Source organism: Dromiciops gliroides, chromosome 3 (assembly GCF_019393635.1).
Source record: "Dromiciops gliroides isolate mDroGli1 chromosome 3, mDroGli1.pri, whole genome shotgun sequence".
In the NCBI taxonomy this organism is placed as follows: Eukaryota; Metazoa; Chordata; class Mammalia; order Microbiotheria; family Microbiotheriidae; genus Dromiciops; species Dromiciops gliroides.
Genome location: NC_057863.1, coordinates 661,645,557 through 661,663,917, shown reverse-complemented (window position 1 = coordinate 661,663,917; position 18,361 = coordinate 661,645,557). Strand labels below are relative to the sequence as shown.

At 48.5% G+C, this 18,361-nt stretch overlaps 1 protein-coding gene across 1 annotated transcript in view; it reads left to right on the top strand.

The window, feature by feature from the left end:
- LOC122747028 (zinc finger protein 665-like) overlaps positions 1–18,361 on the top strand; it is a 32,964-nt gene that overhangs the window by 9,993 nt on the left and 4,610 nt on the right. Inside the window, exon 7 of the mRNA XM_043993236.1 lies at positions 1,386–3,114. Within this exon, the coding sequence (XP_043849171.1) occupies positions 1,386–3,114 (1,729 nt within the window). The remainder of the gene's footprint in view (positions 1–1,385; positions 3,115–18,361) is intronic.

Sequence of the window (18,361 nt, the reverse complement as noted above, 5' to 3'; positions counted from 1 at the left end):
CGTGTATTTGAGAGAGACTGTGGCACCATATTGGATAAGGAGGGTGAGAGATAATGACAAGTCTGGGACGATTCCCCCTAGGCTGGGAGCCTGAGAGACCAGGACGATAGTGTTACCCTCTACAGTAATAGAGAAGGTAGGAGGTGGGGAAGGGTTAGGGGGAGAGATCATGAGTTCTGCTTTGGAAGTAGTTTAAGATATCTGCTGGACACCCAGTTAAGGTCAGGAGAAAGGTTGTGGCAAAATGGGTAGATCTGAGCATGGACCGCACAGAGACAGTGATGAAATCAGTCCGTGGGAGCTGATGAGGTCACCAAGTGAAGTCCTGTAGAGGGAGAAGAGAAGAGGACCCAGGAAGAACCCCAAGGGACACCTATGGTTAGAGGGCATGATCTGGAGGACCCAGCAAAGGAGAGGTGAACAGGTCAGCAGGAGAACCAGGAGAGACAAGTGTCGCTAAGCCTAGAGAGAGGGAAGACTGAGGGACCAGCAGCATCAAAGGCTGCAGAGAGGTCAAGGAGAAAAGGCCTCTGGGTCTGGCAGCCAAAAGATCATTAGTAACTTCGGAGAGAGCACTCTGGGTGGAATAAGGTTGGAAGCCAGATTATAAGAGTTAAGAAGAGAGCTAAAGGCGAGGAATTGGAGGCCCCTGATGTAGACCACCCTAGTGTAGACAGCCTTTTGAGGAAGTTCCGCTACAAATGGGCAGAAGAGAAAGAGGACCATCATTAGCAGGGATGGGAGGACCCGTGAGAGTTTCTTCAGGATAGAGGAGACATGGGCATGTTTGTAGGTCAAAGGGAATGATCCAGTAGACAGGGAGAGACTGAAAAGAAGTGAAAGAGGGTATTGGCTCTGTCAGGGTGGTGGGTCACACTTTGTGCCTGTGATGCACTTGCCCCAACATTGCTTCCTGTTGATGGTTTGTGTGTGTGTGTGTGTGTGTGTTTTGGGGTTTTTTTGCGGGGCAATGGGGTTAAGTGACTTGCCCAGGGTCACACAGCTGGTAAGTGTCAAGTGTATGAGGCCAGATTTAAACTCAGGTACTCCTGAATCCAGGGCCAGTGCTTTATCCACTACGCCACCTAGCCGCCCCCCATTGCTTCCTGTTGAAATGCAGTTCAGATGCCTCCTTTACCAGGTGAGGATCCTCAGCTGACCCCTGCTCCTGGCTCCCTCACTCCTCTTATGCCCTTACTGGACTCTCTCTTGTTTGAGAGGTACTTGTCTTCTCTCTAACTCTGAACCATCTGAGCAGGGTCTATGGATGCCCAACACTGAACACAAGGCCCCACACATGCCTGGCTCCTAATAACGGTTTGTTGAATTAAATCTTCCCCCTGCACAAGGAATAGGAGTCATTAATTTTTTCAATGTCTTTTCAGATGGGTGTCCTAAGCCGGAAACTCTGGATTCAAAGCCACACCAGGATGTTTCTGAAAAATTGTCATCTCAGGAAGAAAGACTTGAAGGGCTCAGAAGAGATGGCCTGGGCTACTTCAGACCATCAGAACGTGAGGGCCAAGGAGCTCCACGGCAGGATAGCCAGGACCCACCTGTGACACCACTGCCCCTAAACCACAAAGAGATGCCCTCTGGGGAGAAAGGGTATGAATGTAACAAATCTATTAGAAATCCGGGCCTGAGAAACCTTACCACAACACAGAGAGAGACCCCATCAGAAGAGACATCCCTCAATCATGACAACAGAGAGAGCTTCCAACAAAATTCAGTCACAGTTAACCTTCAGAGAACCAGTGGAGAGAAAAGACCTTTTAAATGTACTGAGTGTGAAAGGACCTTCCTTTATCAATCAGACCTTATTATACACCAGAGAATCCACACTGGAGAGAAACCCTACAAATGTAATGACTGTGGTAAAGCCTTCAGTAATAGTTCTTACTTTATTCAGCACCATATAATTCACACTGGAGAGAAGCCTTATGCATGTAATATATGTGGGAAAACTTTCAGCCAGAGCTCATCCCTTACTGAACATCAGCGAATTCACACCGGAGAGAAACCCTATTCATGTAAAGAGTGTGGGAAGGCCTTCACCCAGAGCTCATCCCTTATTAAGCACCAGCGATGTCACACTGGTGAAAAGCCCTTTAAATGTAAAGAATGTGGAAAAGCCTATACCCAGGTTTCACACGTTGCACGACATAGAAAAATTCATACAGGAGAGAGACCCTATAAATGTAATGAATGTGGGAAAGCCTTTTTTCATACTGCCTCCCTTACTCAACATCAGGCAATTCACACTGGAGAGAAACCATATAAATGTAACGAATGCGGGAAAACATTTAGCCATAGTTCATCCCTCACTCAGCACCAGAGAGTTCACACTGGAGAGAAGCCCTATGAATGCAGTGACTGTGGCAAGTCCTTTAGCCACAGCTCCTCACTTACTCAACATCAGCGGATTCACACTGGTGAGAAACCCTATGGGTGTAATGAATGCGGGAAGGCCTACACCCAGATCTCACACCTTATGCGACATCAAACCGTTCATATGGGAGAAAAGCCCTATATATGTAATGAGTGTGGGAAGGCCTTCAGCCACACTTCATCATTTACTCAACACCTGACAGTTCACACTGGAGAAAAACCCTATAAATGTAATGAATGTGGGAAGACTTTCAGCCAGAACTCATCCCTTACACGGCATTTGAGAATTCATACTGGAGAGAAACCCTATGTGTGTAAGGAGTGTGGGAAGTGTTACACTCAGGTTTCACATCTTATTCAGCACAAGAGAATTCACACTGGAGAGAAACCTTACCGATGTGGTGAGTGTGGGAAGGCCTTCAGCCGGAGCACACACCTTAATGAACATCAGAAAATTCATACTGGAGAAAAACCCTATAAATGTAATGAATGTGGGAAATCTTTTAGCCACAGCTCATCTCTTAATCAACATCAGAGGATTCATACTGGAGAGAAACCCTATGAATGTGATGACTGTGGGAAAACCTTCAGCCAAAGTATACACCTTATTCAGCATCAGAGAATTCATACGGGAGAGAAACCCTATGAATGTAATGAATGTGGAAAAGCCTATACCCAGATTTCCCACCTCCTTCAACATCAGAAAATTCATGCTGGAGACCTGTGAATGTAATGAGTGTGGGAAGGCCTTCCGCTAGAATGCACACAGACTAAACATTAGATTAAAACCTTAAAAATATTTTTTAAAACTTCTCCATATAATTAACCTCTGTCACACAGTGGGCTTGACCAGACATCAGAGATTCCATCCTGGAGAGTAATCCATGGAACGAATTTGGGGAAAGTTTACTTTGGTAAATCCCCCTTCCCCTCCAAATCTCCCCTATCCCTGCACCAGTTTGTTACCGTGGTTGTCATATAAGAGAAAAAGGTTTCTGCCACAACCCTCCATCCAGTGTTCCCTCCTTTCATGTTAATCCATTTGCTGCCACATGGGGGCAAAAATTAGATTTCTTTGAATTGAGGGGGAAGGCTGCTGACCTGTGATCTGAATAGCTCTTGCTATTGCTCAAACCCAAAACAGAAAATTGTTTATTGAGCCCACTATAGTAAGAGCATTGTGGGGGAAAAACAAACCTTTTAGAACCAATGAATATGCAGTACATCAGAACCAGCGAGGAATGGTTGCTCCAATGTCTAGTGTTTTATTTTCTCTCCCCCAAAAAGTGAAGTTTGAGTGAAACAGACTGCACATCAGGCTTTGAACAACACACCTGCCCCAATGTCTGCAACAGGAAGAGTCTTCTGTGTCATCCTGTGGTCCTCTCTTCTTCATTTGTGCTTCTGGTACTTGACTCTCTCTTTGCTGTCTTGTGTTCCTTTCTCTAGTGTCTCTCTTTCTTTAAAAAAAAAAAAATATTCTTTTCCAGTGTTTTCCCAAATTGTGTCATGTCAGGGAAGGGGAGTTTTCATGAATTTTTGAGCTTAGACAGTCCTCATTGCCATTTTTGGTACTGTTGTTGTTCCTCATCTTGCTAGATCTTACTGACTGTGGTGGATTGCTCATTGACAATTAAGTTTTACATTTTTTTTTATTTTTTTGGTGAGGCAGTTGGGGTTAAGTGACTTGCCCAGGGTCACACAGCTGTCTGAGGCTGGATTTGAACTCAGGTACTCCTGAATCCAGGGCCGGTGCTCTATCCACTGCGCCATCTAGCTGCCCCTCATTGACAATTAAGAACCATCATTTGTCATGCCCTTGACAGCCAGCAGGCATCCTCTGCATCTCAAATGCCACCCCAAAGTTGTTGTTTTCTTTCCTTTTTTTGTTTTGGTTTGGGTTTTTTGCAGGTAGTGAGGATGAAGTGACTTGCCCAGGGTCACACAGCTAATAAGTGTCAAAAGTCTGAGGTCAGATTTGAACTCAGGTCCTCCTGAATCCATGGCTGGTGCTTTATCCACTGCGCCACCCAGCTGCCCCCTTTATTTTTTTTATTTTTTTTTGTTTTTGTTCTTGCCAAAGTTGTTTTCTACTACAACACTTAAGTCATTCACATTTGCACCTACTGTGATTCAGTCTAGTCTATGGATTGCCAGAACCCACCTACCCACACAAGTTGTTTCTATCCCTGTCCAAATCACTGGACATCTCCCTACCCAATTGTTGGGCATTTACAGCCCAGCACAAATGGAATAGACTGCCTCTCGAAATCACGATCCCCATCCCCACGGAAGGTCTTCAAGCAAGAAGTGGGAAGACCCTTTAATTTGTTACTAAGGGGATTCCTGATAGCCACAGGTTAGACAAGAAGGCCCCCCTGGGGGATTCGGGAGTCCACGTTGTCCATGTAAGGTCCTGGCTTGACTCCCACCTCCTTTTCTTTTGTAGATTTGTAAGATTCAGAGCCAGAAGGGCCCCAAGAGGTCATCTAGTCACACCCCTCCTCTTACAGATGAGGGAACCAAGGCTGAGAGAAACAAAGGGATTTGCCCAAGGTCTGGCAAGCAGTGAGGGGCAGAGCTGGGATTCCAAGCCAGGTCTCCAGACTCCAGCACTCAGTCTCTGAGCCCTGCTCTTCTGGCCATGTTCTCCCGCATATTTCTTCAGAGCCCCACACCATGTAAGAAGCAAGCTTCCTTCTTGGCCACGTCTTCTCCTGCACTTGGGGTGCACTCACACTGGGTTAGAGTGCGGTGCTGGACAGGGTCACCTTTCTGGTGGCATCTGTATCCTCGGCAGCCACAAGGTGGCGTCTTCTGCAAACGGTTTCATGCATCATTCTTTTTGTTGGAAAAGCCTTGTTTGTATCTTTGCCCATTTTATGTCATAGGGTCACAAATGCCTCAAGGTCTCACTGGGACATGGGGTGACCCTGGGTTCTCAAAGACACTGCCATGGCCCAGAAGTTCTGGCAGGTCCTCCCAAGCTGGAAAGCTTTGGAAGATGAGCCATCTAGCAGGGAACTGGATTCTGTCATTAGAGGGGTGCAGTCACAGTACATTCAGAGAGGCTTGTCACTAAGTTGGCCACAGAGTGCTGGAGGGTTTTCAGCTACAAAAGCTCAGGCACAGAGGGCCCGCAATCTGTACCAGTGGAAGTTCCACCCACACCAACCAATCATGCATCTAATGGAGAAAAATGAAGATGGAACATAGGTCATAGCTGGGAAATACCTTAGAGATCATCAGTCTGATACTCTCATTTTACAGAGGGAGAAACTGAGGCCCAGAGATGAGAAGGAATATGCTTAAGGTCACAGCTAGTGGGTGGCAAAGCTAGAACTAGAACCTAGGTCTTGACTCTCACCATAGTGCTCTTTATGTACCACCATGTTGCTTCTCAGACAAAGCAAGCTTAAATTCTGGCTCCTTCCCTTAGAGGCAGCCAGATGGCACAATGAATAGAGCACCAGATCTGGAATCAGGGAGATCTGGGTTCAAGTCTGGCCTCTGATACTTACTAGTTGTGGGACCCTTGGCAAGTCATTTAACTTTGTTTACCTCTGTTTCCTCATCTGTTAAAAAAAAAAAAAGATGGATAATAATAAGAACCTAACTCCCAGTAGTTATGAGGATAAAATGAGATATTTATAAAGCGCTTAGCAGTATCTAGCATGCAATAAGCGCTATATAAATGTTAGCTATTAATATTATTTTTACTATCTTTATAACTTTGGACAATTCCCTTACCCCCATGGTGAGCCTCAGTTTCTTCATTTGTCAAATGAGGATAATAATAATGCTTAGATTACCTACCTCACAAGGTTGCTATAAGCTCAGACAAGATAATGTGCGATGTGCTTTATAACCATAAATAACTATGTAAATGTAAGTAATTATTCTTGTATCCTTTTGGGGACCAGAAATTTTGGAATTTTGCAGAATCTAAGAAATTAATGCAACCTTGCATCAATCTTTCTGTAATACTGTCTGCATCTTCTTTCAATCAATCCATGTGGGTATTCCCTTTGTCGGTGCAGGTCACAGCATACTGACCTCTTCTCATCCTGACTTTCTCCTGTCCATGCTTTCCAATAAATCTTCCAGGAAGGATATGAACATTTTTGGGTACCAGTGGAGCTGATCTATCTGTCATTAGCCCTTGGTCTCGAGTTATAACTTGCCTACCTCTGTTTCCAAGTCAGATGGCATCCCATACTCTGCTCCTTGAAAACAATTCTTCCTGGAGAAGGCTCTGCAACCTCCTTAGAATGATCATCCATGTCAAAGGGGATTCTGCAGAAATTGTGGGGCATGACAACCCACAGATCGACAGCCTCCCCAGGAAAATGCTGTCCATGGTTTTCGTATTCAGCAGTAACTCAAGATCATCACGAATGGATCTCAGGTGTTCCCATCTCTCACCTTTAAATAACTTGTTCAAAGTTGGGATGATGAGGTGACCCAAGGATAATGTTCTCTGGGCTCTGCCACCAACTGGCCACATAATGTTGGGCAGGCTCGTGGCTCTGCTTCCTCACTCATCAAGTGAGAGTGTTAAAGCCAGATGACCGCCAACCTTCCACATTCTCAGGCTCCTTTGAGCTCTGGCCTACCAGAGTAACATTCTGGGTTCTGTTATCATCTGTGTTGGGAGGCAGCAGAGTGTAATGGCCAGAATACTTTTCTGACACTGGCTATGTGAGGGCTATACTGGGCGCAGTATAAAGAACATGACTCAAGTCACTGGGCCCAGGTTCAAGTCTCCCTTCCAGTGCTTGCTATGTGTGTGACCTTGGAGAAGTCACGTCTCCTCATCACACTGCAGACTCCTTATCAAGCTTGCAGTCCATTAAAGCCCCTGGCTGCTTTTCAGACAGGCTGTCTAACCGTAGTGGGCCCCTCTGTGCTTGTGAAGTCAGTTTTAGGGACCCTCATAGGTCTCTCTGAATCCCAAATGTTCTCTAAATTTCAGCTTGCTAGACTCAGACCAGTGTTCAACCTGTGAAGATCTTTCTGGATTGTCACTTTGTCATCCAGTGTGTCTAGCTAACCCTTCCAGTTCCTTTTCTTTTCTTTTCTTTTCTCTTTCTTTCTTTCTTTCTTTCTTTCTTTCTTTCTTTCTTTCTTTCTTTCTTTCTTTCTTTCCTTCTTTCTTTCTTTCTTTCCTTCTTTCTTTCTTTCCTTCTTTCTTTCTTTCTTTCTTTCTTTCTTTCTTTCTTTCTTTCTTTCTTTCTTTCTTTCTTTCTTTCTTTCTTTCTTTCTTTTTTTGCGGGGCAATGGGGGTTAAGTGACTTGCCCAGGGTCACACAGCTAGTAAGTGTCAAGTGTCTGAGGCCATTTGAACTCAGGTCCTCCTGAATCCAGGGCCGGTGCTCTATCCACTGCACCACCTAGCTGCCCCATCACCACCTGTCTGCCCCCCCCAGTTTCCTTTCATCTCCGTATTTGATAAGGATCACATCAATATAGTTAAACATATCACCGATCTGAACACATATATGACCACAGACCCCTTGGGCACTCCACTGGGGAGACTTTTCAAACCATCACCAAACTATTGAAGACTATTCTTTGACTCCTTCCATTCATTAAATCATTTCTGGGTACACCTAATAGTACTACTGTGTAGCTCACATCTCTCCATCTTTTCCACAAGACTAGAATGCAATATTGTGTTATCTGCTTAGCAAAAATCTAGATAAACTAGATCTCCTGCATTCTTGTGGTCTACCAGTTTAGAAACTCTGTACAAAAAGGTATTAAGTTAAGTCTGGCCTTACCAGGCTTTGGAGAGCCATGCTGAATCTAGGTCATCACTGCTTCCTAGTCACCAACCATCTTTTCAATGTTTTCTAAAATTTTACTAATTAGGAGTGGGAGCCAAGATGGTGGGGGAAAGGCAGGGATTCACCCGAGTTCTCCCAAATTCACCTCCAAACAACTTTAAATAACGCCTCATAATGACTTCTGGAGCAGCAGAACCCACAAAAGGATGAGGTGAAACAGTTCTCTAGCCCAAGACAACTTAGAAGGTTGGCAGGAAAGGTCTGTTGCACTGAAGTGAGAATGGAGCAGCCCATGCCAGAACAGACTGGGCCCCAGCAAACTGGCAGCAGGCCTTGGGGGGCAACTAAATCAGCAGAGGCAGCTTCTGGAGCTCTCAGCCCACACACAGTAAGGAGATCAGACAAGTGATCAGCAGGAGATTACAGTGGTGCCTTTGCTGGCACTGAGTGCAAGACTCTGTTGCATTGTCCATACTCAGATCCCAGCTGCAGTCCTGGGTCACAGTTCTAGGGCAATAAGGAGCACTGATATTACAGAGCTTGCGCCTGCAGTGGAGCATGGACCATGTCACAGATCCAGAGTGCAAAAGAGTGCTTGTGGTTGCTCACTGACCAGAGCACATGCCAGGAGAGTAGTAAACATACCTCTCCTTACATACTACCACCTTGAAAGAACTGAAAACTTACAGATGTGTACACCCCCCCAAACTACCTCTGAAAACAGCTACACAATAAACCTGAAGCTTGGGACCATGCCCCCTCCACCCTGGGAGCAGAGCCCAACTTTAACATAAAAAGTTGAAAGTCAAGAAATAGACCTGGGAAAAAAGAGCAATCAACAACAACAAAGAACCTAGCGAAGATCAAAATACAAACTCAGAAGAAGACAACAAAGTGAAAACCATTTCATCTAAAGCCTCAAAAAAAAAAAAAATGTGAATCAGTCTCAGGCCCCAAAAGAATTCCTGGAAGAGTGCAAAAAGTTTTTTAAAATCAAATGAAAGGGGGACAGCTAGGTGGCACAGTGGATAGAGCACCGGCGCTGGAATCAGGAGGACCTGAGTTCAAATCCGGCCTCAGACACTTAACACTTACTAGCTGTGTGACCCTGGGCAAGTCACTTAACCCCAATTGCCTCACTTAAAAAAAAAAAAATCAAATGAAAGAGGGGGCAGCTAGGTGGCGCAGTGGATAAAGCACCGGCCTTGGATTCAGGAGGACCTGAGTTAAAATCCGGCCTCAGACACTTGACACTTACTAGCTGTGTGACCCTGGGTGAGTCACTTAACCCTCATTGCCCCCCCCCAAAATCAAATAAAGGAGGTAGAAGAAAAATTGGGAAAAGAAATGAGAATAATGCAAGAAAATCATGGGGAAAAGCATCAACACTTTTGTAAAGGAGTTACAAAAATACTTTAAAAAATAATACCTTAAAAATAGAATAGGCCAAATGCTAAAAGAGGCCCAAAAATCCACTGAAGAGAAGAACACCTTAAAAAACAGGATTGGCTAAATGGAAAAAGATATAAAATTTTACTAATAGTTTGTGGATTCGATTCTCTTACCTTCTTTGAAAAACCAGGATAATATTTAGCCCTTTTCTAAACCTGTAGTAACAACGATAATAGCTAGCATTTATACAGCACTTCAAAGTTTGCAAAGTGCTTTACAAATATCTCATTTTATCCTCACAACCCGAGGAAGTAGGTGCTATTATTGCCCCCATTTTTACAGAGAGGTTAAATGGCGTGCTCAGTCACCCAGGTAGTGCTGAGGTTGGATTTGAATTCAGGTCTTCCTGATTCCAGGTCTGGTGCTCCATTCACTGCCCCATGTAGCTTGCACTTCTTCCATTCTCCATAATTGTTCAGCTGTCGGTTACAGTGGCATGGCAATCATGTGGGATCATAGTTTTAGATCTGGAAGGTACTTTAGGAGCCATCAAGTCCAATTCCTTTAGGAACTGAGCCTGGAAAAGTTGAATTACTCAAAGTCACCCAGGTAGTAATCAGCAGAGCCAGGATTAGAACCCAGGTCCTCTGATTCCAATCCTCCAGGCAAGTGGATCAGGTGACTTGAATTTATCAAGAGCAGGCGGGAGGGGCAGCTAGGTGGCACAGTGGATAGAGCACCAGCCCTGGAGTCAGGAGTACCTGAGTTCAAATCCAGCCTCAGACACTTAACACTTACTAGCTGTGTGACCCTGGGCAAGTCACTTAACCCCAATTGCCTCACTAAAAAAAAAATAAAAAGCAGGCAGGAGCCCTCTTACTATTTCCTTCTTATCCTGGTATCAACTCTATCAGCCATTTTTGTTCTGTCCCTTCCAGGCCAGACTATTGCCCTTAGCAAACACACAAAAAATATATCAGCCCTGTCTCTATCACTAGTTATCATCTTCTCATCTTCACCAAGCAGCAGTTCTATCTAGTTTTTCATGTCTTCAGCATCCTTTTTTTTTTTTTTTTTGGTTGTCCTCAGCTTCCTTTGCAGCCTCAGCCCATCCTGAGCTTTAGCATCAGACATTTGGACACAATTCTTAGAAGACTTTGCCACACTTTCTTTGGTATGTGCTCTTTCTTCTATACACACAAACTAACATATTTAAAATCCAAATGGCCTAGGGAGTCCCCTGTGCATCTGTATCAGTCTTTTCAGAAAACTGCTTTTATTCATATTCACAACTGTTTCTCTATATCTCCATTTCGTTTTTGAGTTTCTGATCCCTCCTGGGCTGACTTCCGATAGAATTTTAGTGCACCTGATCCAATCTGTCTCTCCCTTGAACCCTTTAAATCTAATCTCTACAAGTCTTGGGAGTGTGTGTCATGGTATGCCCCACCTTCTCCTCTATCACAAAGTTGTGGAAGACACAGTCACTTCTTTTTTTTCTTTTTTTTTTTCTTTTTTGCAGGGCAATGAGCATTAAGTGACTTGTCCATGGTCACACAGCTAGTAAGTCCCAAGTGTCTGAGGGTGAATTTGAACTCAGGTCCTCCTGAATCCAGGACCCGTGCTCTATCCACTGCACCACCTAGCTGCCCAACACAGTCACTTCTGCTGAAGGTTCCCATCATTTCCACCCCAAGGCAATCCATTATTGTTCCCTTTTATGAGAATTTAGATGCACAATAGAATTTCCCCTTGTAGGTTCCTCCACCTTCTGAAGAGTGAAATTATTAAGGCAAGTTATGAGCTACTCTGAATTTGGCAGAGAAAGAATTCTGGCAAATGTCTCGATAACTGTAGTCCCCTCTCCCTACTATATTATTCCTCTCTGCCAGGTTTGTGATGTTTCTCAAAGTTCTCAGGGATTTCCTTTTTCTGTCGAGATAGTCAGTAGTATATTCTGATGACTAAACCACTTGTTTGTCCCCTTTTTGATTTTCACCCAAACACTCCCCTACACTTTCTTCTCTCTAGTTCCTGGATTTCCTTTCATGAATAATAGCCCACACTTAATGCTTTATATGTTATTTCGCTTGGTCCTTTTTAATATACAAGCCCCCTTACCCCTGTTATCTATTTGGTCTCATTTGAATAAGGCTTACCTATAAAGAGCTCCAGGTATGAGTCTCATCCCAAGTCCCCATAGCTATTCCCTCTCCTAACGTACTTTTCTCTATGTCTTGTCTTTGGAGGACACAAGTGATAAAAATACTCTCTGTGCCCTAGAGTCTTCATTCAGTTCCTTGTCCAAGATTTGCCCTTTATCTGTCAATGCTTTCTAAGCTATTTCTGGTGGCTTCGTTCTTTCCCACTTGAATAACCAGAAGTGGATGGTAATCCATTTTAATAAGTCTTGGGAGACTGGAAGAGAACAGATCTCCTCAGAGCATCCACTCCCTTCTCTTCAAGAAGTCAAATGTGTTCTTTAGCTTGCAAGGTTAATCATCGTCACCCCCACTGCGCCCCCCCCCCGCCCTGGCATTCTCCCATTGTCTAGCCTTCTGCCATAGCTGTTTTCTCCTCAGTCTCTTCAGATCTGTTTTTCTGGAGAATTTCCCATTCTTCACGATTACTGGTAGTGAAATTCTTAGTCCTTATCTCTCATGCTGTATGTGAGTAATCAGCACACACTTCTGGGAAAGACAGCATCCATGATACAATGTGCTGGATTCAGTTGGAGATCTGAATTTGAATCCTTGCTCTGGCACTGTGTGTGACCTTGGATCCATCACTTCCCCTCTATGGGCCTCAGTTTCCTCCTCTGTAAAATGAGATAGTAGAACTAGAGGGCTTCTGAGGTCCCTTCCAGATCTAGAGCTAAGATCATCTTTAGCATCTCACTAACACCTTGGGCAGATGGTGATGTCATGCCAGGCCTGGAGTCAGGAACTCCTCGACCCTTGGCAGTCACTTAACCCCGTTTGCCTCAGTCTCCTCATCTTTTTTTGTTTTTGTTTATTGTTTTTTGGTTTTTGGTTTTTGCAGGGCAATGAGGGTTAAGTGACTTGCCCAGTGTCACACAGCTAGTAAGTGTCAAGTGTCTGAGGCCAGATTTGAACTCAGGTCCTCCTGAATCCAAGGCCAGTGCTTTATCTACTGTGCCACCTAGCTCCCTGTTCATCTTTTTTTTTCAGGGCAATGGCGGTTAAGTGACTTGCCCATGGTCACACAGCTAGTGTCAAGTGTCCGAGGTCGGATTTGAACTCAGGTCCTCCTGAATCCAGGACTGGTGCTTTATCCACTGCGCCACCTAGCTGCCCCCTCCCTGTTCATCTTTAGTTTTCAAAGAGGACTAAGGACATCATGGGTGATGTCTTGACTTGTTCATGAATTAGATTTAAGTGAGGCAGAGCTGCACAAAGTCATCAGCCTCACTCTCAGTCCAGTGGCAAGACAAGAGTCAGGACAACTGGTGAAGGCCCGGGATGCAGTGAATGACCTCGGTATCTCTGATGTCTGATCAAGCTCTAAGTGCTCCACGGTGTCTGTTTCAGCTGCCTTCACGGCCATTGGAACTGTCAGTTTGACAGGGACATGGCCCATACTTGGAATCCCAAATGCTTTAGATACAGCCCCAAGCAGTCCCTAAAGCTTTTTTCATAGAACTGAACTGGGGCAATGAAAAGTTTTATGTAGTGACATCAAAGGCCTAACATTAGGCTCATTAACAGAAACAAAGCAGGACGATGGGTTATCTCGGGTTTCTGTCTACATCACAAAGGTAACCTGCTAAATACCATTTGTGACGCGCTGTATGCATGATGGCGGAGCTCCAATATGGAGTCACTTAGGCTGAGGCATCCCGATGCCCGTATTGGGGAGGACACTCCTAGCTTTCGATGGGATGAACACGACCTGCTGCAGGACCTCAAGTCATTCTCTTGCCTTGGATCGTCTGCGGTCCTGACAAACTCGCTGGACCCAAGCTTCACTTAAGCCTGTGTTCAAAGGCCCCTCCCAAGTCTGACATCCTTCTACCTCTACTATGCCCTTCTGGGCTCCATTTAAAGATGAGGAAATGGGGCAGCTAGGTGGCGCAGTGGATAAAGCACAGGCTCTGGATTCAGGAGGACCTGAGTTCAAATCCAGCCTCAGACATTTGACACTTACTAGCTGTGTGACCCTGGGCAAGTCACTTAACCCTCACTGCCCTGCCCCCCCCAAAAAAGAAGAAAACTAAGCTTAAACAACAACACTTTGTTATGAATCTCAATAGTGATTATGTAAAATACAGGTGTTCCAGAAATCTTAATGCTGAAAAAACTTTTGGAACAATCTTGTACTAAAATTGTTCTCCAATTCTTCTCACAGCATTTTTTTTTTTTTTTGCGGGGCAATGAGGGTTAAGTAACTTGCCCAGGGTCACACAGCTAGTAAGTGTCAAGTGTCTGAGGCTGGATTTGAACTCAGGTCTTCCTGAATCCAGGGCCAGTGCTTTATCCACTGCACCACCTAGCTGCCCCCTCCAATTCTTATAGAATGGGCTTAAACACAAGCTAGTGGCCTGGAGAGAACCCAGAGCCTTGAGTTCAGATCTAGATGCAGGCACTTTCTAGCTGTGTGACCCTGGACAACTCCCCTCAATCTGTTTCCTCATCTGTGGAATGAGGATGACCATAGCATCTCCCTCCCAGGTTTGTTTTGAGGACCCAGTGAGGTCACAATATCATGCACATCTGCCCTGTCCAAACAATAAATACTTCTGTGATCTCATTGATTCGGGAGGCTCAACCAACAATGCATTGCACCCCATCCCGTGCAACTCCCCATGTGCTCCCCAAATGTTGCTACAGGAGGTGGCCCCAGGTTCCCCAGGCCTTCTGCCTCCTCCCACAATTCCCAGGGCACAAGTGGCCCCCGTTGGCCAGCCCCGTGTGAGCCCTCCGAGTCTGTGCCAGCACCTTCCGTGACAAGCCTTCCTTGTCTGCCTTGCCTGATCCTCCTCTCTCCTTCTCCGGGGACAGGGGTGGGTCAGTGCCACCCAACAACCCCAAGGAACTGCTCCAGCTGCAGAGAGGGCCCTCTGCTTCCTGGGAGGAGAGCCTTATGCCATCCCCAAAGCCACTCTGCTCTCCCCCTCAATTCTGGGCCCAGCCCACTGTCCTGCTGTCCAGCTCTTTCACTCCTCCCTCGGTGCAAACTCTCCCAGACACTGATTGAGCGCCTACTGTGTGCAGCACCAGATACCCCGGGATGAGGGGCTCTGGTGTTCCCACGGGCAAGAGGGGCAGGAGGGTGAGTCCCCAGGGCTGTTCCGAGGCCCAAGTGAGGGAGGGCGGGTCAAGGCTGACCCTCCTGGCCACTCCCTGGTCCTAGTTCAGATAAGACCCTGGAGCGCACACTAAGTTCCAGACCGCAGACCCCAGACTCACTCACTACCCGACGCGGGGTCTTCCCCTCCCCGCCCTCCCAGGTCGCCCAGCCCAGCCCAGCCCAGAGGGATCGCCGAGTCCTCGCCCCCGTTAGACAGACGGGGAAACTAAGGCCCAGACCACGGAGTGGGCATTGGAGAGGCGCCTCCACGTGGGACCGGGGAGGCGGGGCTCGGCCGGCTGCCCTAGCTCCTCATTGGCGGCCGCCCTCGCGTCCCCAGTGGTTGCCATGGAGACACCTCGGGAAGGACCCATGATAAAAGTCGGACCAATCTATGGACATGCGCGCTGGCTGAGGGAAGTCCGGGGCTCCCGCAGTCGCCATGGAGACGGACTTCTCCCGGCCCTTCCACCCTTGTCCGGGAGGAGACGCCCAGCGCTTCGGTCCTGAAGCTCACGGAGCGCAAGCGCCTCCCCTCTCCGCGCGCTCGGAGGCGGCCCCGCCGGAGACGAAGAAGGACCTATCACCGGTGAGGATCTGCTTTAGGCCCGCCCCTCGCACTGCCCTCTTCTCCTCCCGCGCCGCAATCGACCAATCAGGAGATGGGATGACCCTCGTAAAGAGCGAGGGCGTGGTTGGATGATGTCACCCAGGGATCCACCTCCCTCCTCAAGTCCCTCTCAGCCCCCTCCCCCTTATTAACTTCACCCCCCGCAGGAATCTTAGACATCCCTGACACCCACCCCCGGCGCCTGTCAAGAGGAGGGGAAACTGAGTCCCTGAGAGTATCAGAGACGCGCCCCTCGAGACCAGAGGCCTGACGGACCCCCTCCGGACCCGGGCCTAGAGCTGGTAAGCCACCGTCCAAGGGTACGGCGGGGGGGCGGGGCTTAGAGATGTCCGAGCGCCGCACCCTGAGCCCCAAGTAGAGATTGGGGGGGAAGGGAAGATGAGACCTACTTGATCCATAAGATCCATGGGATACAGAGATCTAGGAGATGCTTAGAGATCCGTAGGGAGAGAGAGCTGGGAGGTGCTAAGAGATCCCTGGGGAGAGAGATCTGGGAGGTGCTTAGAGATCCCTGGGGGGAGAGATCTGGGAGGTGCTAAGAGATCCCTGGGGGGAGAGATCCGGGAGGTGCTTAGAGATCGCTGGGGGGAGAGAGAGCTGGGAGGTGCTTAGAGATCCCTAGGGGAGAGATCTGGGAGGTGCTTAGAGATCCCTGGGGGGAGAGAGCTGGGAGGTGCTTAGAGATCCCTGGGGGGAGAGAGCTGGGAGGTGCTAAGAGATCCCTGGGGAGAGATCTGGGAGGTGCTTAGAGATCCCTGGGGGGAGAGAGCTGGGAGGTGCTTAGAGATCCCTGGGGGGAGAGAGCTGGGAGGTGCTTAGAGATGGGGGGGGAGAGCTGGGAGGTGCTTGGAGATCCCTGGGGGAGAGATCTGGGAGGTGCTAAGAGATCCCTGGGGAGAGAGCTGGGAGATGCTAAGAGATCCCTAGGGAGAAAGCTGGGAGGTGCTTGGAGATCCCTGGGGGGAGATCTGGGAGGTGCTTGGAGATCCCTGGGGGGAGAGAGCTTGGGAGGTGCTTGGAGATCCCTGGGGGGAGAGATCTGGGAGGTGCTAAGAGATCCCTGGGGAGAGAGCTGGGAGGTGCTTGGAGATCCCTGGGGAGAGAGCTGGGAGGTGCTTGGAGATCCCTGGGGGGGAGATCTCTGCAGTGGTTATACATCCCATCCTCACCCCTCTCGCCTCTTATTTGATAAGGAATAAGCCCACCTGTGGAGGGCGGGGCCACCCCCAGCATCGCAGAGTCAGTGGCAGCATCGGCCGGTCAGGTACCAAGTGCTGCCCCTCCACCACCCCACCCTGTCCTTTCCTGCCCCTCATTTCACCACCATAGCCTCGAACACAAAGGGAAACAGGGGCCACCTTTTAGCAGGGACCCTCCCAGCCTGACGCACCGGAGGCTGGCCCCCACCTGGGCACAGTGTGCCGGAGGAGAGAAGATGCAGGGAGTGATAGGTTCACTGTCCTGGGGAGACATTTATTGTGTTCGGCCCCACAGCACTGAGAGCCAGGGTTGGACGTCCCAGGGGACAGCCTTCTGCTGGCCTAGAGGAATTCCAAACTGGAGCTGTCCCGCCGTGGAGCACACTGCCTCAGAAGGTAGCGGCCTCCCTGACCAGGGGCAGCCGCACTGGGTGAAGCGTGGGACGAAGGGCGCCCCCAGGCCCCAGGCCCAGCCCAGCCCAGGAATCCTCCAGTTCTGGAGACAGCAGGCCTCCTGTAATCCTGAGTGCATCAGGCCGTGTCCCACTTCATCCTTGAAGCCCTGCACGGACCCAGGGCTTAGGAAACCCTTGTTCAGTCTACTCAATTGGGTCAGAATCATTGGCCAGGAAGGTCAAGGACTCCAGGGAGCACCTCACCCCTCTTCCCCCCAAGGCTGACTCCCCACCCCCCCATTGTAAAAGAGGTTCCAGGCCTGAATCGCCCCCAGGGCAGCACATGGCCACTCCCAGTGATTTGGGTCGGTAGGCCCTGGTGGTTCTGGCTCTCTTAGATGGGAGCTGAGGTTCTGGCCTGGGGAGGTCCCACAAGACCAGAGTCACCCCCCAAAAGGGAAGGGGAGATGTCATCTGCCATCCCTGGGCTTGACTTGGACTCCTGGGGACCTTTGGCCGTGTGGTATTAGAGGGCTCATTATTAGAGAGGAGCCATGAACAGGAAGAGCAGGCGTGGCTTCCTCAGAGTGCTGCCCCCCCAGAGTGACCCCTCTGCTTTCTTCCTAGGGCCTCAGGCCTATTGGAGGTCAGGGCAAGGCTGCCGCCAAGGCCTCTCATCCCATCCTTGATGGAGATGTGTGGCCTAGCCGGCAGCACAGTCCCCAGATGAGGCCCCACTGGGTGCCCAGGCCCAAAGAGCAGACGTGGGTCTTTCTCCCTAGGAGGGTCCTCAGGATCCATGAGGCCTAGCTGATGGGCTTCACAGATTTGCCAGTGACACAAAGTTGGGTGGGGTGAGAGATGACAGAATTCGCATTCAGCAAGGCCTCAGCAGGGCAGGTCAGCGAGCCAGACCTGCCCCCCAAAATTTCAGAGACATACGTGGAAATCTTATAGCTGGGTTCATGAATATGAGACAGGAGCAACCTGGCCAGTGGCAGCCCTTAAAGTAAACAACATCTGGGGTATGAAGGACCAGGAAGCTTGACTTGGGCCAGGAACTGGGGGGGGGGGGTCAGCGTTGTCTGGGCTGGCGGATCCTGCTGTTCTGTGCCCCGCCCAGACTACGGGAGGAGGATAGGCTCAGATCTAGGCTCCCCATTCTACGAGGGATGCCGGGAAGCAGGGCAGTGACCACACGGAGGCCACCCTCATGTTGGAGGGCTTCCAGATCATGTGATTGAGGAGCCAAGA